Source organism: Lissotriton vulgaris, chromosome 8 (assembly GCF_964263255.1).
Source record: "Lissotriton vulgaris chromosome 8, aLisVul1.2, whole genome shotgun sequence".
Taxonomy (NCBI): domain Eukaryota; kingdom Metazoa; phylum Chordata; class Amphibia; order Caudata; family Salamandridae; genus Lissotriton; species Lissotriton vulgaris.
This window is the reverse complement of record NC_141696.1, coordinates 563,533,489-563,556,814: the sequence shown is the minus strand read 5'-3', so window position 1 is coordinate 563,556,814 and position 23,326 is coordinate 563,533,489. Positions and strand designations below refer to the sequence as shown.

Below are 23,326 nucleotides of genomic sequence, written 5' to 3'. Positions count from 1 at the left end.
ATGCAGAGTCCAGTGTCGCTTTCGAGGCTGTTGTGGATGAGAGATGTAAGGGCCGGCACCGCGGATGTGACATGCAGTGGCGGTTCCGATGCTGTGATGGGCTGCGATGCAGACTTTGGCGGCAGTTCTAACCCATCCAGTAGTGGTGATGCTGCGGTTCAGCTGGGGTTTGCAACGCGCAGTAGAGGTGATGCGTTGGCTCGCCTCATCCACAGATGTTGGTTGAGCACCTTGGGCCCACTTTCAAGGGTCCAGGACTAGGGTTGCACCACTTAGCTGGGTAGACTCACAGATGGCACAGTCCAAGTGCTGTGTCAAGGTTGTTGGTGCCTTCTGCCCCTAAGGCTCAAGCCAGAAGGCCAGCCAACTATGCCCTTGAAGTCACTCTGGGGTTCTGGGTTGAAGAGATTCAGTTCAGTCCTTCTTCCCAGACATAAGGCAGTAGTCCAGCAGGACAGCAGTCCAGAAGAGTGGCAGTCCTTTAGCAGCATAGCAGTCTTTGCTCCTGGCAGAGTATCCACAGGTCCAGAAGTGTACTGAAAAGTGGGTGTCTGAGGTCCAGTATTTATATCCAGTTGTGCCTTTGAAGTGGTGGGAGCTTAAAGAGGTGTCCCTTTGAAGTCCCCATGCTTCCATGCATCCTGCCTTCTCTGCCCTAGCTCCAGTATAACGACATGGGGTATGCAGCCCTTTGTGTGAAGGCAGGACACAGCCTATTCAAGTGTAAGTAGGGCTGGGTCCAGCTCCGTCCTCCCATCCTGCAAGTGATGGCCCATCCAGACACACATAAGAACTCTATTGTGTGTGGCTATCTAGGAGGAATACACACATTCCTCACCCAGTCATGTGACCAAAGGTTACATGCACTAAATGGCTAAGGCAGGAAAATGCCAACTTTCTAAAAGTGGCATTTTTAAAATTGTAATTTAAAATCTGGCTTCACCTAAAGTTAGGATTTTTGTATTCGAATCCCAAACACACCAAACATGAACTGGTTACCTGCTTTCATTTGGTAATCATAGCCTATTAAATATAATAAGGTACCTCTAATGTTAGTCTATGGGAGAGAGAGAGATCCTGCAGTAGTGAAAAACAAATGTAAGAGTTGTTTACTACCAGGACATGTTAAACTTATAATTACATGTGCTACTTTTTAAATACATTGCCCCCTGTTCTTAGGGCTGTGTAGGGCCTAATTTGGGGGTGACTTATGTTACAAAAAAGAGAGAGTTGGACCTAGCAAAATGAATATTTTGCTAGACTGAAATGGCAGTTGAAAAACTGCACACAAAGGCTACAATGACAGGCCGGAGACATATGTAAGGGCTACCTAAGTGGGTGGCACAATCAGTGCTGCACGCCCACTAGTGTTACAGCAACCAAATGATGGAAGGAATGCTGACAATGCAAATATTCTCCCCCAGTCAAAAGATCTGGGTTAAATCCATTGTTCTTTTGCCCACTACGCCACTCAGTTTGGACGCAGCCATATGCAAATCACTCTTGACCCTGCGCCCCATGGGAACATTCCAGACGAAACTGCCTGGCCAGGTCCTCCCTGGACCGGAAACAATATGGGACCAGTTTCAGGGTATGTCTCCCTTCATCAGCCAGGCTAGCTTGAATCCAGTGGTACAGTGAGCAAGGGATCCACGTCTGGGCATACCCATCCCACTTAGAGTGAAAAATGTTACAGCAAACAAATGATGGACCGAATACTGACAATGCAAACATTCTCCCCCAGTCAAAAGATCTGGGTTAAATCCATCTTTCTTTTATACACAACGCCACCCCAGTTTGGACCCAGCCATATGCAAACCAGTCGGTCTGGACTGTTCCCATGGGGCACAGGGTCAACTGTGCCCCATGGGAACAGTCCAGACCGACCTGCCAAGCCAGGTCCTCCCTGGACCGGAAACAAGGAGCATTTAATTTACCGGCCCTGCACATGTAGAGCCACTTTAATAGGGACATACAAATGAGTTAGATATACCAATTGGGGATAAGCCAGTATTACCACGTTTTAGGGAGAGAGCACATTCACCTTAGTTGGCAGTGAAAAAGTGCTCAGAGCCCTAAGGCCAGCAAAAAAGAGATCTGCAAAAAATGATGGAGGAAAGCAAAATGTTTGGGGGAAGCCCACCCTAATGTGGAAATGAGCCTTTTTTGGGGCTCATCGGTGCAGGGGTTTACCCTTTTTTGTCCACGGGTCCTTAGACTAACAAAGTAGAGATTGGCACTGAAGCTGGAATATCAAATAACAAGTTTTTTCACTCATGAGTGAGACCACATCCATACAACACCCTCAGGTGTTCCAGGAGGCAGTGGCTTGAATGCACAGACCGTGGGTCTTTTATACACAGTTTGTTGCACAGTAAGCATGGAGACTCAAATAGAAGGTACATGCATACACAGGAATAGCTATCGACTAACATGGTCAGACAAATATCATTTAGTCAGCAAAGTGGGAGGGGACACAGAACTGCTAACATCAGTAAGACATGATGGACAGTTACATTCTAAAACAGGTGCATTCTCTCAGCTACAGGTCTTTCTGAGCTTATACAGTGCTCTGGCTCGGTACTGAAGGAGTTAAACACAGTTGATGACTCATTCAGAATAGAAAGGCAAGCAACAGTGAAGACGGCAGAATCACATGGCTAACAAAATGGGTGCCACAACCAAAATGGCTTTAGCTCATGCTAATGCTAATTTCTGTTGATTCCCACAAGAAGGCTGACATGGCTAACTACGGCTAAGCGGATTATTAAAATGTTCAATGAAGTACCTAACCTTTGCCCTAGATGCCTCACAAATATGGCAAACCTTTATGATATGTTGTGGCAAGGCCCCATGATTAGGAATTACTGGTAGGAAGTAGTAGCTTTAGTCTTGAAAGTGACGGTTTGTGGATTGATTCCTGGGGCTAAGAAGCACTGAGCAACAAATTAAACAATGGACCTTACTTTGCTCCTGGCAAACAAGAAGATAGCAATGAAATTGAAGGCATTCCTGGAGTTTACCAGTTACTTTTAGGCTTATTGACCTGGACTAGACACCTAAGAGTATCGAGGGTGGGTGGCATGCACAGCTCTCACCAGTTTTTGTTTACCCAGAATCCCCGGCAAACCTCAAACATTAAATAAATAACACATTTTTTATGATGGAAAGTTCTGAAATCTGCGGGGAGCCTCAAACTTACATCCACCCTGCCTTCACCCAAGTCTCCCGATAAAAATGGTACCTCTCGTGTGGGTAGGCCTACTGCCAGTGAAAGGAAATGGCCTAAAACACCACATGGAAGCCTCTAACTTTTCCCCAATAACTGACCCTTTTTTCCAAGTAGGGTAGCTGTTGATTTTGGACCCAGCTAAGCTGGCACCTAGGGAAACCTAGCAAGCCAGTCATTTTTTAAAACTAGGCATCCCGATGTATCCAGTGTGGGCTGACTTGCGTGGCTCTCACCAGGTTTTTTTTACCAAGAATTCCTTGCAAACCTCAAACATTGACTAAAAAACACATTTTCCTCACATTTGTGTGATGGAAAGTTCTGGAATCTGCAGAGAGCCACACACTGCCATCCACCCGGCATTCCCCCAAGTCTCCTGATAAAAATGGTACCTACTTGTGTGGGTAGGCCCCGTGCCTGCAACAGGGGTCAGCCCAAAACCCAACATGAACGTATCGCATTTGTCCACCGAAAACGGATTCTTTTTTTTTCAGTGAGGGGAGCTCGGCCGGCATCAAGGGAAACCTAGCAAACCTGTACGATATTTGAAACTAGACACCTAGGGATATCCACGTGGGGTGACTTGCTTTGCTCTCACTGGGTTATTTTGTACTCAGAATCCTTTGCAAACCTCAAACTATGACAAAAAACTAATTTTCCTCACATTTCTGTGATGGAAAGTTCTGGAATCGGTGGCGACCCACAAACTTTAATCCACCCAACATTCTCCCAAGTCTCCTGATAAAAATACTACCTTGTTTATCTGGGTAGGCCCAGTGCCCTTGCAGGAAACGGCCCAAAACACAGCATGGATGTATCACATTTTTCCACTGAAAACAGACCATTTTTTTCCAATGTGGGTAGCTTTAGATTTTGGACCCTAGCTTAGCTAGCACCTAGAGAAACCTAGCAAACATGTATAAGTTTGGAAACTAGACACTTAGAGGTATCCAGGGTAGGGTGACTTGCGTGGCTCTTACCCGGTTTTTTAATCCAGAATGCCTTGCAAACCTCAAACTTTGACTGAAAAAACACATTTTACTCACATTTCTAAGATGGAAAGCTCTGGAATCTGCGGGAAGCCACACACTTCCATCCACCCGACATTCCCTTAAGTCTCATGATAAAAATGGTACCTCACTTGCGTGGCTAGGCCTGATGTCCGTGACAGGAAACGGCCTAAAACGCAACATGGACGCATCTCATTTTAAGTAGAGCTCCTGTATGTTCATAAATGGTCTCCCCTGTTGGAACGCAACATGTTTTTAAAGCAGCTTAGGGAGGGGATGTCAACGTTTCAGCCAGTAGTTAGTCTTCCGGTCTCATAAGAACAAATGTCGATTGACTATACTTCCTTAGAAACCTTGGAATCTTTGGACCTTCAATAAGGCATTCTGTAAGCAATACATGGAAGAATCCTTCAAACAGATTCTGCAATGTATACTGTGCCGCTGGTTTAGTCGAAGAGTTTTACAACTTGTTTACAAGTTTACAAATCCAAAAAAATTATGAACTAATACTATGAAAAAACAGTGCTGCATTATACCGCATAATTTAGTCAACGCAGTCCGATAATTTGGTTCTCTTACACATAATTCCAGTGACCTTGATGATAGCAATGTGAGATTTCACAAGGAGCAGGCCTGCACAGAAAGCTGCAAGGGCTATTATGAGAATGTGTGCTTCTTGAGAGAGGTAGAGGTACATTTTTAGCTTTCAGCCTGTAGTTAGTCTTCGGATCTCATAAGAACAAATGTCGTCTGACTATACTTCCCTAGAAACTGTGGAATCTTGGGACCTTCAATAAGGCATTCTGTAAGCAATACATGCAAGAATCCTTAAAACAGATTCTGCAATGTATACTGTGCCGCTGCTTTGGTCGAAGAGTTTTACAACTTGTTCACAAGTTTACAAATCCCAAAAAATTAATGAACTAATACTATGAAAAAACAGTGCTGCATTATACAGCATAATTTAGACAACGCAGTCAGATAATTTGGTGCTCTTAAGCATAATTCCAGTGACCTCGATGATAGTAATGTGAGATTTCACAAGGAGCACGCCTGCACAGAAAGCTGCAGGGGCTATTATGTGAATGTGTTCTTCTTGAGAGAGGTACAGGTACATTTCTAGCTTCTGGAAATTACTTTTATACTGACAATGGCCCAGCAGGTCCTCCGACAATAAAGCTTTACATACGCCCTTACAAAAGTATGCTATGGTATTGGGTATGTGGCAAAGTGAAGTAATACTATGTGTTTTTTATCTTTTTTAGTGTCTTTGGAGGACCTGCAGTTTCAGGAAAGAATATAAGGTAAGTTCACTTTGTCTTTATTTACTGTTGCATATATCTCACATCTAATAGACTGTGTTAGAACAATGCTTCTGTGTTCTATGTTGGACAGTGTTTATGTCAGACTCAAGAGTTGATAAAAAGGTCCCTCTCAGGATCGGTTCGCAACTCAATATGGTCCACCTCTCGACACCCTCAATCTCTGAAGACTTTTATAGTATAGAGCTTTGAGATGATCAAGTGGGGGAAGGGAAGGAAGGGAACTGCGAGGAAGGAGACGTAGAATACAGAGAGACTAAGATCCTATAGAATAGAAACTTATTACACTATACCTGAGTCTGATATACACATATACGTTGTACCGTACACGGGGGAGGACTTGTCGGAACTGGAAGACCTTAAAGACTTGGAAAGGTCAGAGGCAACTGAGATAACAGAATTAATTACAATCTATATCATCTACATTAAGGATACCAGAATACTGAAGTGGCACGTACTTGAATGACCAAGGGACGTTATTGACGCATTCAGCTACTGGAATTTCGAACAGTGAACACTCGAACTGTACTTACTATATTATCTTGCCCTGTAGAAGCCCTTTCTAGGGCATAACGCGTTGGCTGTACCAAACTGAAAAGAATATAAGAAATAAAGAATTTGCAATGCACAACAAACAGAACCTGTGAAAAAATAATTATTGTTCATTGACTCATTACTGTACTAATTTGTATTTCCTCTCATCATTTTGTCTAAACTGTGTAAATAACCTTGAAATACCTGTAACAAAAGATAATTTCCAGTACTGAATATTTGATTCTCATCTCATCTTGTGGTTTATTCTCAGCAAAATATGTCTCAAAGCACTGCAAATAAATCAGGATATAGTCTATATATATAAAAACGAAGGTATGTCTGTCTGTTTGTCCTTTATGCATTACTACACCATTCACCGATCGGCATGAAACTTTGGGAAGTTGTTGAGTACACTCACGCGAAGGTTTCTTCCAAAAAAAAAAAAAGATTTTTTAAAAAATGTGTTAAAAGTTGTTGAGTACACTCCCGCGAAGGTTTCTGGCAAAACAAAAAAATAAAATTTTAAAAAATTTGTTAAATATCGGCCCCCCAGGGCCCTCATAATCTTTCCAATACTGAACGTTTACAGTTTCTGGTGCAACTCGCTTTTGCAATGACCATCAACAAAGCACAAGGACAATCGCTGCAAGTGTGTGGACTAGATTTGGAGAATCCGTGCTTCTCACATGGACAACTGTATGTGGCCAGTTCACGCGTCGGAAAACCTTCTGATTTATTCGTGTACGCATCAGACAGAAAAACTAAAAATACCGTGTATCCACAAGCACTTGAACAAATAAACAGAATTAAAACACTTTAAAATGTTTTCCATATTAAAATGAATACGTTTCAATAAAAATGACAATGTAAATTGAATGTTATAACAAGTTTGCTTAAATTTCCTTTCTTCTGAGATCGCAGCAACGCGCGACGGGTAAGCTAGTATTTAATATTATTAGCCTAGTATGCAATAGTTTATCGTGCTACTGATGAAACGACCTACCTAGATCATTCACACATCACAAGCAGAAGAATCTTCACTCAGAACTATAGGAGCCCCCTGTTAAAGAAAATGGCCAAAAAACATCATAATAAGAAAACAGAATTTGCTGCGCTTATTCCTTTTTGTATCATAGCACTCACTCAATAGCCAGGTATCCTGTTGATTTAGATTTCCTTAACTTTATTGTCTCCATAATTCTTTTTTTTAGATCTCGACTATTCTATCCCTTAAGGGAATAATAGACAAGAGTATAGAGGGCAAACCAAGCTCTGAAACCATCGCGGATTTCGTCCAGTTCATGTAGTGCACTCGTGCGGAACGCGCGTCCACATCAAACCCATCAGCCTCCCTCCCACAGGCATCTGAAGCTTCCCCAGCGTACGCTCGGCCTCAGGCATTCACCCTAGCGCGCGCTCGGCCTCACTTCTCCTCCCCCCTAATTACATCGCTGCTGTTTCACTTTCACGGCCGCGAGGCCGTGCTTCAAAGGGATCCGCTCCCCCGCCCCCTGCTTCACACTTCAAAGGACCCGTCTGCTCAATTTGAATTTGGGTTTCTCGTTTCGTATCAAGCCTGTCTGCCTCTTGGGGGGGCGTGGCTAGCAGCCGATGGACGCGGTCGCAGCCTAGCGAGGCTCCCGACCCTCAGCCTGAAATCCGCCTCAAATCCTGTCTCAGACCCGGGATCCCCGTGGAAATCGGGTCGATCCCGGAGCCAACCCTCAGGTCTGTTCCGGTTGGGTCAGCGCGCCGCAACACCAGGCATAGCGGGCGCTGAAGGGCACGGACCACCCAAGACGGCAGGGGATAAGATGGCGGCTCCCTGCATCGCAGCCGCTAGGGAATAGCGACAACCCCGTCCCTGATGTCCTGAGGCCACAGCGTGGCGCAGCGTACAGTGCTGGACTCGCGGGACACGGCGGCGGCCACACGGGGCATCGGCGGACCCTGAGGTCAGTGCGTGGTCCGCTCGGGAGCGGAGTGCTGGCGGGGCTCCGCCCACAACCACAAGGGGCTCACTCTAGGCCCCGGCTTTGAGGCCTACGACGTCCTGCAACGGCGCAATACCCCCGGAAGCGGCCGTGACACAGCGGGCCTGCCTTGAGGAGGCATACGGAGGCAACAAGAGTGGAGGGTGCTTGGAGGACGTCCAGCCTCGATCGGAGGGGACACTGCATGGCCCACCGGCAGGGCCTGTGACCTGATTGGGCGGCGGCACGGCCCGGACCGAGCGTGCAGGGTGCAATTGACTCCGCAAAGGAGGGGCATTGAATCAGCCCGGGACCCGTGGGAGACGGAGAGCCGGGACCGGAGGGAGGATTACGCCTGCTGGGGTACTGTGCATCTTATACTCACCACTCCGCCCCTGGCCCCGGGTTGTGCACCCCGGGTCGTCGGCGCTGCAGAACGCTGAGATGTGCTCCATGGAGCACTGACCGGACGACGGAACCGGCTGGTGGACCCCAGTGCTGACCCCTGACGCCCGGTCGCCGGGGGAAGCTGTAAGCCCTACCGGTTCACTGGCACCATTTTCGATCTCTGCAACGCAGCCCCCGGAGACTCGGCTCACCCCCCCTGACGACGGCTAGTAGTGTGACTACCTTGAGGTTGGTGGCAGAATATTGCGGGAGGCGTCGTTGACGTCGGACCACCCTGAGGGTCCTGAATTGCAGGGAGGCGCAAGATGGGAAAACCTAGAGGACCCAAAGGGGACGGGAGCCCAGCCACGGAAACACCAGACGACTCCCCGCAACCCCCCACGGAGCTCCAACTGATGCAGGACCGGATTCTAGACGCCATTGCTGCTACGAAGGAGGCCCTACATCACGATATTGGTCAGGTGGCGACGGGGCTGGGGCACCTGCGCGCAGATCACGCAAAGCTGCAGGACAGAGTCAAGGCCGCAGAAGTTACCCTGCAGGATATCGTACCGGCCCACAAATCGATGGAAGGGCGACTCACGGAGGCGCTGGAGAGGATACAGACCCTGGAGAAGAGAGCAGAGGACGCTGAAAACCGCAGTCGGCGGAACAACGTGCGCCTGGTTGGCCTGCCGGAAAAAAAAGAAGGTACGGACATGGTGGGCTACCTGACCGACTGGCTAAAGACTGTGGTTGCCCCGGAGGGCTTATCTCCCTTCTTCACACTGGAACGGGCGCACCGCGTGCCCTCCCGACCCCCGCGCCAGGGTCTCCCGCCGCGCCCAGTGGTCATCAAACTGCTCCACTATAAGGACAGAGACTGGCTCCTCCAGCGGGCCAGGGAAGCGGGCCCATTCCAGGTGGACAATAGTAACGTCACACTCTTCCCGGACTATACGTTCGAAACTCAGAAACAGCGAGCCTCCTTTCTCTCCATCAAAAAGGAGCTACGCACCGAGGGACTGCAATACTCTCTGCTGTTCCCGGCCAAACTGAGAGTGATAGTGGACGACAAGGCGTTATTCTTTGAAACTTCGGCGGACGCCTGGACCTGGTGGGACACCTACAAGGCGGGCACGGATGGGGCTCGATTTAGGGCCGAGGAGGAGCGCCAGAACCATGCGACCAGACGATCGAGAAGACTCCGGGGACGCAACCGGGGAGCCCAGAAGCCTTCAACATCGCAAACTGAAGAAGAACGGCGAGCAGCGCTGCAGGCGGTTAAAGAGGTGTCAGGAACGGCGCCGGTCCAATCGGCAAGAGAATCAGCCTCGGAGGCCCTGGCCACGGGATCAGACACTGACTTCTCGGGGCTGGACGGGGCTAGGGGCCCGAAGGTCACCCCCCAGACTTCGGGGGAAATCGTTGGACCCTAACAGCTGTCCGCGGCTTCCGAGTGAAGGAACCCTGAAGGCGGCGCCCCCCCATGGACATTGGAACAGACTAATGTGAGACTTTTCTTTTATGAGTCGCATTGAGTATTGTGGGGCAGAGGGTTATGGGACCGAAGCTTAACAGGCCTAGGAGCCAGCTCACGCGCCACAGGGCCCATAAGGCCCCCGTGGTGATTACTACGGACTACAAGTTTACGTGAGCACGTTTGCTCGCTAGTTTGGATGGGTGCCTCTACTTCGCAGTTGAGTCCTGTTCTGGGGGAGGGGGGACCTGGAGTAGTTGGGGTGACTCGAGGTGCAGTTGGGGATGGGAAGTTGGGCGGGGGGGTGGGGTTGGGAGGTGGTGGGAAGGTGCCTGGTGTCCGGAAGCGTACGTTTATTGATTTAATCTGCACTGACTGGGGTGATGGCTGACATGGGCTCGTTGAAGTGTGTGTCCTGGAATGTGCGGGGACTGAATTCCATGACAAAACGACACAAAGTACACGCCTACCTGGTCCGCAGAGGGATACACATTGCCTTCCTACAAGAGACCCACTTGACTAAAAAGGAGGGCACCGCACTGCAGAGGAGATGGAGGGGTCACCTATTCCACACCACATACTCGGCATTTGCCAGGGGGACACTTCTATGGATCCGGGCGGGGGTTCCCTTTCAAGCTACTAGGCACACTATAGACCCCGAAGGGAGGTATGTGGCAGTTGAGGGTCTGCTCCGGGGCCGTCAGCTGACACTTTGCAGCGTCTATGCGCCAAACGTAGAGCAGGCATCATACTTCAATAGACTGACCAAACAGTTAGCCTCTTATTTAACGGGTTCAGTGCTGCTGGGGGGAGATCTCAACTCCGTGGCGGACGCCACCCTTGATAGGTCACACCCACCTCTACATGCATCCCCAGTTCACAGACTGGCAAAACACAGATCAAACTGGCAAGGGTTGTGGGACCTGACGGATGCCTGGCGCGCCCAACACCCAACAGACAGGGATTATTCCTTCTATTCGGGCCTGCACGACCTCCATGTTCGCATTGATGCGTTCCTATGCTCCCAATCGGTGTTGCCAATGGTTACTCGAACCGAATACCTAGCGCGCACGATTTCGGACCACAACCCCCTACTCCTTACATTTGCCTGGATGAACGAAGTCTCGCCAATCCCAACGTGGCGGCTTCATCCGGACACTTTGGACGATCCGCCGTTCAGCGGAGCGTTGGAAGGTAGAATCTCCCAATACTTTGCCGAGAATGAGGGGACTGCCTCTTCCAGGGCAGTGGAATGGGACGCGCTCAAGGTGGTAGTAAGGGGGCACTGTATAGGGAAGTTCGCGGGCGTACGGCGAACACTAGTCGAAGATGTGTACAAGGCCGAGCAAGCCTTGCGTGCGGTAGAGAAACAGCGGCCCAACCACCCCGACTTGCAGGATAGAGTAAGTTCAGCGCGGGAGGCAATGGCGGTAGAGGTGGAGCGCCTTCGCTGCTTTGACCACAAAACATACTTAACCAAAGCACTCGCCGAGGGAGATAAGACGGGGACGCTCCTAGCCTGGTTAGCAAACCCCAATAGGGGTGCTGCCCCAATATTATCTCTGACGGACGCGAATGGCACTGAGTGTAACACCCAGCCGGACATTTTACAATGCTTTAAAGCATACTACGAGCGACTGTATAAGAGAGGCCCGGTAGACCGACCCGAGGTGTTAGAGAGCTTGTTGTCTGAAATACAATTACCGTGCCTAGAACCAGACCAAGCGGAAGCCCTCGGGGGCCCAATTGACCTTGCGGAAATAAGGGGAGCCATAAAGAAAATGGCACGCAGGAAAACTCCAGGAGTGGACGGTCTGCCCATCGAGTTCTACGGTAAATACATTGATATCCTGGCCCCACGACTCCAAACCGTATACAATGAGGCGAAAGAGAGGGGGGAGCTGCCCTGCTCGATGCGTGAGGCGCTCATGATCCCCTTGCTCAAGCCACATAGAACCAGCTCTGACCCGGCATCGTACAGACCACTGTCGATGCTCACGACGGATTACAAAATCTTGAGCACTATACTAGCCACCAGGCTGATGGCCCATATGCAAGACTTGATCCACAAGGACCAATCGGGCTTTATCCCCACTAGAAATACGTCTCACAACATTCGTAGGTTGCTGAGGATAGTTGCGAACCCTCCACCTGAGGTTCCGTGACGATTGTAAGTGGTGTTTTCGACTCGCACGAATATGGTCGAGTCTAGTATCTATGAACCGCAAATGACGAGTTTTGTAAGTGTGCGCAGTTTCGCTGTGCTAACTTAAACCGTTCGTTTGTTATGTGGGTTTGTCATCTGTACCCACGGGTTCCATCTTAGATACGGCATCCATTTTGTCTCTTGCCCTCAAGTAGCCAGCGAACGGACGCTGTCCGCTTCGCGACCCTGGGACTCCCAAGATATGGCGGAAGACGCATGTTCTTTGTAAGTGTCTTTATGACGAGGGGGATGCTACTGTAAGGCAGATGGCGCCGCTCGAGGCTCATCTTGCCGCACGGGCTTATTGTCTCAGTCGTGCATCTCATTAGGCACGTCCCTTTGATGCCTGTATCTCGTGCTTCTCGACACTCCCCTTTTACACCCTTTCCGATCTCCCTACTGTCTCCGTCTTCCTCTGCACCTGTCTTCGTTCCTATTTCGATCTACTTTACTGCTGATTGGAATTTGCTAATGGTGGGAAGATGGGTTTTTACAGTTGGTAATCGCCAAATGTTTCCGCACTTATGTTCCGGATCTTGTGTGTTTCAAAGTGATCTAAGCGACCCCTCTGAGAGCGACTTGTGGGAACCAGGTTGTAAACTATTGTGTATCATGTTATCCTATGGGTAAAAACTGTATAAAAGGAGCGATCCACAAATACAATTTGAAGCAGTCTCCCCGAACTACACTCGATGTACTTCCTGTGACTTCTGTGTTCCCTGCAGTAAATAAACCTTGACTCTTTGACGCCGAAGGAAGTGTCCCGTGTCTCTGTGACTTGTACGCCGGAGCAGGTTACCCACGAAGGTTTCAGGTGTTGTGCCCTGGCACCGCTGGGTCCAAAGAACCCAGTCCTTCAGTTGGCGCCCAACGTGGGGCTGCATCAGTGGTACCGGTCCAAGCCCGACGATCGTGAGGAACTTCGTGTGAAATCTCCGAGGGAAGGTGCACCCCGCTTCATCGATCCTGTTGTCGAAATAAGTGGCCCGAAGACTTTTCCCGCGAAGATTCCCGCCTCCTAACGGCTGCGACGGACTGCTGCCCTGACTGTAGACCTGTTTTGGCGCCTGGCGTAGACCTTGGTATAGCGAGACGATTGACGGGCCTTCCTGAGGACGCCATTGATCTTTGAGTTAAGTATTTGTGGGTCGCTCCCAGAGTTCTTGGTTGTAGACACTTTAGCGAGTGTCTTTGTTGTAAACACTTTAGCGAGTGTTTTTGTTGTAGACACTTTAGCGGGTGTCTTTGTTGTACACGCTGTGTGAGTGTTTTTGTCGGTGACACTTTGCTAGCGTACTTTGTTGTTGTTGTATTTGTTTGACGACTGCAGCCGCCAAAGACCGAGGGTTTAGTTCTTTGCTGGGACTTGGTAAATCCCGAAATCCCGTAACCCTTGAAGTTTGTGAAACTCGGCTAGTGTGCAAGATGCCTGGTCGCAGTACTTTGTTCAGTTGCTTTAGACCTTGTGGTGCGGATTCCCTGCTGGAGGACTCGTGTCCGATACCTCCGGTTGGAACTCCTACATATGACTTATATAGCAAACATGGGCTAGGCCCGATTGCTTTTAACGATTATTGGATCAAATATACAAAGAAAGACGGCGATCTTCGTTGGCCACCTCACGGTAGCTTCGAAGCGTCGATCTTAGATAATTTGGAAATAAAGTTGTTCGAACGTAAATCAAGGCCGGCCATGTTTGATGCCTTTCGGTTCTGGCGCAAAGAAGCCCGACAGAAAGAGATCAGACAAAATAAACGTAGTCAGCGAGATACTGTTGCTACTATAGTGAAGAAAGCTGAGCAGTTTCAGCGTGATAAGGAGGATAAGGATAAGGAAGTGTTTGAGAGATTACAGCGTATGTCCATAGACAAATGCTATCCTGTTTTGCCTACGGAGTCGGATAAGAAGGAAGAGGCAGTTGAGGATTCTTTAATGTCCTATCTTATGAAGTCGCCACCTCCGTACGTACAGGGTACCGCAGCTCCTGTGGTCCCTGCCGTACCTGTTCTTCCACCTGTAATTCCTCCACCAGTTCCTCAACCTGCACCTGCTCTTCCGACTGTTCCTGCTCCTTTGCCTATTTCTATTCCTACTGCTCCTCCGCTTCCACATACTCCTGTTCCCGCTACTGCTCACGCTACTGCTCCTGTGTTGTTAACCCCTGTTGCTGCTAACGTCTCTACTCCTTCTCTTGTTAGTCCTGTGTCTTACTCTTCTCCCTCTACTCGTAATCGTGATTCTCCCCTTGCGACAAACTTCTTTCAGTCGCTCGGACCTGTTTTTGGGTCTGCAGGTTCTGATGGTCCACAGAGACGTAGCCAGCTTCCTGGTAATAGAGAACGTGTTGCGCTATACAATATGGCGATGGGTTGGATGATAAACCCTGTTAGAAATCCACCTCGTGTTGTCCTCGAAACGTTTGATCAATTCAACATACCTACTCAGAGATATGTGTTTGATGAAATGTGCAAGTTCTTACATGATCAGATAGCGGCCAATGCGCCTGACGAGGTGCTGACCGCCCTGTCTGAACTCCGGCTTCAGTTCGCAACTGGACTGATAGTCGACACTAATGTCCGACGTGCTATTGAGCGGTTGCTATCTCTTCGTCCCGCTCCTATTCCTCATGCATTGTTCGTTGAGGACATTGAACAACGAGATGGGTCTGGCCAATATCCTATGCGTGAAGTTCCGCCAGTTTGGGTACCCGCTGATAATACTAATGCTAATGCTCCAATACCAGCACATTTCCAGAGAGTGTGGATACACCTCCCTTGGAAACGATCGGAAGTGCTTCAGGTGAAACAAACTTTGCCTGATCCTCGCAAAAATCCTGCGGGGTATTACAAAGAATTATCGCAGCTCGTAGACGCTACGATAATGAATCTGGCCGATATCGACATGTTGTTTGGCAATGTCGTACCGCAACCGGTATGGGCCAAGATTCGTCACCAAGATCACGCGAATGAATTAGGTGGTGATTGGGCTGCCATTACAGCGGCAGACGCTGGACAAGTGGCTGCTACTAAACCCGATCAGTTGATTGAACTTCTTCCCCAGCGAATCATTACATTAATGAAAACGCTTATGCCAGCTATGAGGGTAAATTGGGACAAGTTGTCAGCCTGTAAGCAGAAGAAAGATGAGAGTGTTTCAGACTTCTTTACGAGGTTCGAGGAAACATTCGTCGATCATAGTGGGCAGGATATGGGTACTGAGGGTGGACAGAGGTTGTTTGTGGATAAATTCGTATCGAACTTATTGCCCGACTTGAGCCATAAATTGAAAAATTCAGAAAGTTCATGGGCCGTTTCTACCTCAGCTCAGATATTGGCTACGGCACAATATTACGAAAATAGAGAAAAAGAGGAAAATGACCGTGCCGATAAAAAGACGAAAGAGCTGAAAACTAAAGTGTTGTTACAACAAGCATATCCGCCGCGTTCTAATCAGAATGCGCCTCAGCAGAATAGATCGCAGTCGCAATCGAATCAATCGCAGCCGCGTAATGATTCATCTTTTCAGAGATCTTCATTAGGGTACAATCAATGTGCTTATTGTAGACAGGAGGGACACATTAAATTCAATTGTCCTGCTTTAAATGACCGTAGTGGTGGTAATTCGTCTAGAGGAGGTCGTGGTGGTGCACAGCACGCATCACGTGGTAGAGGTCGTGGTGCTCAGAATGATCGCTCTGACCATTCATCAAATTCTAATAACTGTTTCGATCAACGTGGATCATCGCAAGGACGATCTGCGCAGTACAATGTAGACGATTATTACGTCGATCAGGGACCTGACGATAGTAATTACTAGGACAGCCAAAGACAAGGAGAGGGAGTGGTATCAGTTCCGGTTGATCAGAGAGGGCCTTACGTCGCAGTTGCTACATCGGGCGTCGTTGAGCCTTTTCTGTTGGACACTGGTGCAGCGAAAAGTTCTATCATGCATTCGAAACTCCCTGGCGCACCTTTGTCTGGCTTAACAAATGTTTCCGTTGGATTCTCTGGCGCCCCCGTTAGCAATCCAGTTTCGCGCCCTTTGCCCCTTAAAATTGGGCCACGTGAGCTCGAAGCTCCATTGATTTTGTCTACTGGTTGTGGCGAAAATCTTTTGGGTCTGGATTTGCTTAAACGCTTGTATGCGACTTTGTATTGTTCTCCTGCGGGTGTAAAGCTTACGTTAGGAGAGAGGGTAGTCTCTCCCATGTACTTGTCCCTCGATAAGCTTCCACCGGAATTGAGTTCTCTTCCTGCATCTTTGTGGGCGACGGGTCCAAATGACGTGGGCCTACTTGATATCTCCCCTTATGTTGTTCAGTTGAAATCGAATGTGCGATTGCCACGTATTCCCCAATATCGTATCTCCCTTGATGGTGAACGAGCTTTGTTAGCGATCATCTATGATTTGATCGAGAAAGATGTCATTGAAGAAACTCGGGGAAACGTGTGCAATAGTCCTGTACTGCCCATTCTTAAACGTACTGATCCTACCAAACCGCCTGTTTATCGTTTTGTTATCGATTTACGGGAGGTGAATAAAATTGTGGTTCCTCAATTCCCTGTTGTGCCTGACATTACGGCGCTACTGACTCTGATTCCAGCTACAGCTTCATGGTTTTCGGTGATTGATTTGAAAAATGCGTTTTTCAGCATCCCGATTGCCGAAGAGAGCAGGGACCTTTTCGGTTTCTCTCTTGGTGGATGTAGCTTCCGGTTCAAACGCGCTCCTCAGGGCTACTGTGAAAGTCCATCGATTTACAGTCAAGCTTTGAAGGGTCAACTAGATGCGTTTAGGTTGCCGGTTGGTGCGGCTTTAATCCAATACGTCGACGACTTATTGGTGGCTGCTGATACTCAGGACATTTGCAAAATTGCTACAGTGTCGTTGCTGCAACATCTCTGTGAGTTAAATCACAAGGTGTCACCTTCTAAACTCCAATATTGTTGTCAAGAAGTAACCTACCTAGGTCACTTATTGTCAAAGGAGGGAAGGAGATTGACCCCAGAGAGAATTGCAGCGATTGCGCGCATGGCTGTGCCACAAACCCAAAGAGATGTGCGTGCCTTTCTAGGTATCACATCGTACTGCAGGCAGTGGATTCCTAATTTTTCATTGCTGGCGAAACCATTGGTGGCTCTTACGTGCAAGGATGTTTCGACTCCTTTACCATGGACGGAAGAATGTCAGAAAAGTTTTTCTGAATTACGTGATTCATTGTGTTCGGCTCCTGTGTTAGGTACCCCTGATTACAGTAAACCGTTCACGTTATATGTTCACGAGAGGGAAGGTTGTGCTTTAAGCGTCTTAACGCAACCTTTTGGTGGTAAGCAACGTCCATGTGCATATTTTTCCTCGACCTTAGACCCAGTAGCTAGAGCATTGCCGAGTTGTTTGAGAGCAACTGCGGCAGCTGCGGTCTCCATCCGACAATCAGCAGGATTGGTCATGGATAATATGCTTACGGTGATGGTTCCGCATGCAGTCGATACTCTTTTGAACCGTACGAAAACTCAGCACTTGACGAGTGCGAGGTTATCTGGGTACGAATTGACGCTCTTGGCAAGCCACATTCAGATAAAACGTTGTAATGTCCTAAATCCGGCAACTTTGTTACCAATTAGTGCAGAGTCAGATGCAGTAACAGAACATGACTGTTACTTGCGGACAGAGGAGGAAACAAAAGGTCGTGTGGACCTTAAAAACACCCCATTGGAAGACCCGGATGGCATCCTGTATGTGGATGGGTCATGTTTTAAATTGCCGAATGGTGATGTGACTACTGCTTATGCTGTGGTGACATTGAATACTGTTGTTGAGACTGCGAGATTGAGTCAGAATTCTGCCCAAGCTGCAGAGCTGATCGCTCTTACTAGAGCATGTGTATTAGCAAAAGGTAAACGTGTGAATGTGTACACCGATAGTCAGTATGCTTTCGGTGTAGCGCATAGTTTCGGACGATTGTGGCGAGAACGTGGTTTCTTGACGTCACATGGCACGAAAATACAGCATGGCCAGCTTGTGAACGATCTTTTGGATGCATTGACTTTGCCTGCTCAAGTTGCAATTGTTAAATGTAGTGCGCATCGTAAAGTGACGGATGATGTTGGTCGTGGTAATGCGTTTGCAGATGAGATTGCTAAGGAGACTGCCCGGAACCTTAGCACTCGAATGTATGTGACGAATTCGGTTAGGTGGCCTACAGAATCAAGTATGTGTGAGAATACTATAGAGAGTGTGAAAGCAATTCAGAATGAGGCCACCGACACTGAAAAGATGAAGTGGAAAGAAAGTACGGGAAGGTTGGATGTGAATGGTTGCTGGATTGATTTGTCAGATCAGAAAAGATGGATGTTGCCTGATGCGTATGTACTGGCCGTTGTGCAAATGGCACATGGGTTAGCACATATTAGCGCGAAAGGTATTTGCAAGTTGTTGGCTGATGTGTGGAAGAATGATGGAATTACTAAGTGTGCTGAACGTTTGGTGAAGAATTGTATGGTGTGTATAATGTACAATCCTGGCAAAGGAACCCCAACTCCCCCTGGCAGTTTTGCTCCTCCTTTGTATCCCTTTGAGGTGATCCAATTGGACTTCATCCATATGGAGCGATGCAATAACCTGAAATACGTTTTGGTTGTGGTTTGCGCATTCTCCCGATGGATCGAGGCCTATCCCCTCAAAGACAATACTGCTTTGTCTACTGCGAAAATCCTACTGAAGGAATACTTTCCTCGGTATGGAATGCCTAGAGTCGTGTGGTCAGATAACGGAAGTGAGTTTGTTGGAAGTGTGATGAAGAGTGTGTGTAAGGGCCTTGGAATAAATCAGAAATTCCATAGCGCCAATCATCCCCAGTCAGCTGGATTGGTTGAAGGGTACAATGGCACCCTTAAACTAAAATTAGCGAAGATTCAAGCTACGACTGGACTTTCGTGGCCTGATGCTTTGCCTCTAGCATTACTGTCAACTAGGGCGACTGTACACTCCCGAATAGGGCTCAGTCCCTATGAAATAGTGTTCGGCCGTCCTGCGAATGTGTGGGGGGTTCCTAGGCCAGGAATATTCTCTGATCTTGAGTTTCCGATGTTGATTGATTACTTACATGACTTGACTGCTAAACTGAGGTTAATTCATCAACAGGTTTACGACGCCTTGCCGACGCAGACGGAGGGTCCAGGCCACCAGCTCCAGCCCGGAGATTGGGTGGTTACCCGAAATTTTTCACGAAAAAACAATCTGGACCCTCGCTTCACCGGACCTTACCAGGTGCTCCTGGCCACGAGGACTGCCGTTCGTCTTGAGGGGCGGAAAAATTGGGTACATGCTACCCATTGTAAGCGAGTCCCTATTCCTTTGTCGGCAGACCCGTGGGTAAGGAAAGGCATTGCGTCAACAGAAACAGAAACATTGCCGGCGTTTGTACATTTTAGCGACGCACAGCTTGTTGGAGAACCCTCAGCGCAGCAGAAAGCCACTGTTGAACATTTGTCAGCAAGAGACTCAAGACCAGACCAACGAACTGATCAGCAGGACGCTGTCTCTTCGACAGATCCTTTGTTCGACGTGCAGACACGTCCCGGGAAACATCGATATTCTTTGCGATCTCACACTAAGGACAAATAAAAATTTGCTTGCTTTGCTGAAATTGATAACTGCAATATCTTCGTTTCCCATGATCAACTTTGAACATTCGTATCATTGAAAATTGTTTTGTATATATATATATATCAAGCTTCTTCCTTGTATCTTTTTCTTCCACAGCTGAGAAATATTGTGCTAATATATACATATTGTGTATTGAGGGCCGTAGGGCCGCACGCGTACTTCCTTCTGGACAGTAGGTCTTGACACTAGGTTAAAGACCGTCGGTTCCTAGGAACTCCTGGGGATTGACTATTGCTGCACAGAACGAAGTGCGTCAAGAAACGTTGCGGACGGTCGTAGGGAAATGGCATTTTCGAAGCTGAATGATTTGGAAGGAGCTCAGGCATATAGAGTCAAGCTGCAGAAACTTAGTCGTACGAAATGTTTTGTATCCCAGTTGTTTGTTTTGTTTTTAACTGCTTCTGCATTTTTGGCGGGTGGGGTGTATTACACTATGTCTTACTTCTTACTTCCTACCCCTACTCCTACTCCTTACCCTAACATTACTTCTACTGCTTCTCCTCATTCCTTTCATATGTTACCAGAACACGAACAGGCTAGACGTGTAGAATTCCGCAACAATTCCTTTATCCAGCTCCTCCATCAGCATCAGTTAGTGGTTAACACTACTAATTGTTGGGTGTGTGGGTTGATGCCACATACTACGGGTAAGGGAATTCCATATCTGGTGTTACCGTATAGTTCCCAAGGGTCAGCTCGAGCATTCCAAACAATGCTTCGAAGCGCACTAGGTTTCCACCCCTCTCCAGAACGTTCCCCCAAACCGGGTCCTACCTCGTGGCAGTGGGTGGTATCGATGATAATACAGGATTTGGAAGATGAGATCTATGATGCTTTTCTCATCCCTAAGGCAGAGGTACAAGCCTATAGGGCACCGGATAGAGGGGAATATAGTACGTTCACTAATGAAAAGCAGCTTAAAAGCTCGCCTCCGATATGGGTCGTACCCCACACTGGTAATTTTTGTATCGTGGGTCGTGGTTCGCAAGCCTCACTTGGAGTAAGTGCTTGCACTGAAAGTTACGTTCTGTCAATGTCCCCGATCCCTGTGCTTCTGGCTGCCAAGGGTACGTACTTCATCTGTCATGATCGTGCATACACATGGTTGCCCGCAGACTTCATGGGCTCATGTTTTGTTGCAAATCTGTTGCCTCCGACGTTTACTGTAGATGCCGATTATCATAAGACTAGAGTTGTACGAGGCGTAATTAGCGAAGAGGATACTGCCGGTCAAGAGGCAGGAGACTTTTTCAAGGGTTTCCTCCCGTTTTGGGGACCTATGGTTAATAGTAGGAACCTGAGACATTTGACTCGAGTGGTAGAATCGACAGCTACCATTACTGCCAGTGCCCTTGGTAATATCACCACAGAACTTCAGGCGGAGAGACTTATGACATTACAAAACCGTATGGTTTTAGATGTTGTCTTAGCAGATCGCGGTGGGGTATGTAAAGTGATCCATTCGAGCTGTTGCATTTTCATTCCAGATAATGCTCCTACTGTCTATCAAGCCATCTCGAAGTTGCACAAGATCTCCGAATCCATACACGTGGATGTAGGGGATTGGACGCTACTTGGTTGGTTTTGGGGCCTGGTGTCGACTTGGGGTTGGAAGATTCTGACGATCATCGGGGTTGTGGTAGTGTTCCTGTTCACGTGTTGCCTTTGTGTGCAGTGTGGTCCTGCCTTATGTGGCCTCTGTGCTACAACGTGTATGAGACAACCATCTGTTACCAAGGGGACTCGGTTGGACAGAGCTATGCTACAACGACATCTTGATGGTCTGATGAATATCAAATATGATTCCGACTAGTGCTTGCCTACATGAGGGCAAAAGGAGCGTCTGAGGTTCCGTGACGATTGTAAGTGGTGTTTTCGACTCGCACGAATATGGTCGAGTCTAGTATCTATGAACCGCAAATGACGAGTTTTGTAAGTGTGCGCAGTTTCGCTGTGCTAACTTAAACCGTTCGTTTGTTATGTGGGTTTGTCATCTGTACCCACGGGTTCCATCTTAGATACGGCATCCATTTTGTCTCTTGCCCTCAAGTAGCCAGCGAACGGACGCTGTCCGCTTCGCGACCCTGGGACTCCCAAGATATGGCGGAAGACGCATGTTCTTTGTAAGTGTCTTTATGACGAGGGGGATGCTACTGTAAGGCAGATGGCGCCGCTCGAGGCTCATCTTGCCGCACGGGCTTATTGTCTCAGTCGTGCATCTCATTAGGCACGTCCCTTTGATGCCTGTATCTCGTGCTTCTCGACACTCCCCTTTTACACCCTTTCCGATCTCCCTACTGTCTCCGTCTTCCTCTGCACCTGTCTTCGTTCCTATTTCGATCTACTTTACTGCTGATTGGAATTTGCTAATGGTGGGAAGATGGGTTTTTACAGTTGGGAATCGCCAAATGTTTCCGCACTTATGTTCCGGATCTTGTGTGTTTCAAAGTGATCTAAGCGACCCCTCTGAGAGCGACTTGTGGGAACCAGGTTGTAAACTATTGTGTATCATGTTATCCTATGGGTAAAAACTGTATAAAAGGAGCGATCCACAAATACAATTTGAAGCAGTCTCCCCGAACTACACTCGATGTACTTCCTGTGACTTCTGTGTTCCCTGCAGTAAATAAACCTTGACTCTTTGACGCCGAAGGAAGTGTCCCGTGTCTCTGTGACTTGTACGCCGGAGCAGGTTACCCACGAAGGTTTCAGGTGTTGTGCCCTGGCACCGCTGGGTCCAAAGAACCCAGTCCTTCACACCGACCGCCAGAGCCCCGGTGGTGATGGCGATCGACATAGAAAAAGCCTTCGATAGCCTGGAATGGAGCTACTTGTACAGGGTGCTGCGAAGTTTTGGCATTGGGGATGAGTATGTGCGGTGGACAGAAGTGCTATATGCCTCGGCGGGAGCTAGGGTGCGGGTAGGAGCATTGATATCGGATAGATATGCAGTGCATAGGGGTACTAGACAGGGATGTGCACTCTCCCCCTTGCTGTTCGCCCTCGCGATAGAACCCCTGGCGGCACTGGCCAGGAATGGTGACTCCTACCAAGGGCTGGAGGTGGACGGAATTCGTCATCACATATCATTATATGCGGACGACCTCCTACTGTTCCTGGAGAATGCCGAAGAGGCAGTGGAAGGGGCGGAAGATCTACTAGCGCGTTTCGGAGATGTATCGGGCCTGAGGGTGAACTGGGCGAAGACCTGCCTCTTTCCTCTCCGGAGGGCGGAGAGATGCCCCATGACCCGTCCCGAGCCCCGCTGGGAGCCAACCTGTTTGCCCTACCTAGGGGTGTACATTTACCACGATCCCACAGACCTGTTAGAAGGCAATATAAACCGTTGTATCCGAACGCTGCAGGGTAACATGCTTTTCTGGGCCACCCTCCCTTTGTCTATGACAGGCCGTGTCTCGCTGCTTAAAATGATCGCCCTGCCGCGATTGCTGTACTTCTTTCGAACCTTGCCTGTGTGGATACCGAGTGCCGTGTTTCGACGACTAAAATCCCAAGT

General features: G+C 48.4%; 1 protein-coding gene across 1 annotated transcript in view; it reads left to right on the top strand.

The window, feature by feature from the left end:
• Positions 1-23,326, top strand: part of CLYBL (citramalyl-CoA lyase) — a 2,598,854-nt gene that overhangs the window by 767,237 nt on the left and 1,808,291 nt on the right. The window contains exon 3 of the mRNA XM_086934376.1: positions 5,505-5,543. Coding sequence (XP_086790502.1) covers positions 5,505-5,543 — 39 coding nt within the window. The remainder of the gene's footprint in view (positions 1-5,504; positions 5,544-23,326) is intronic.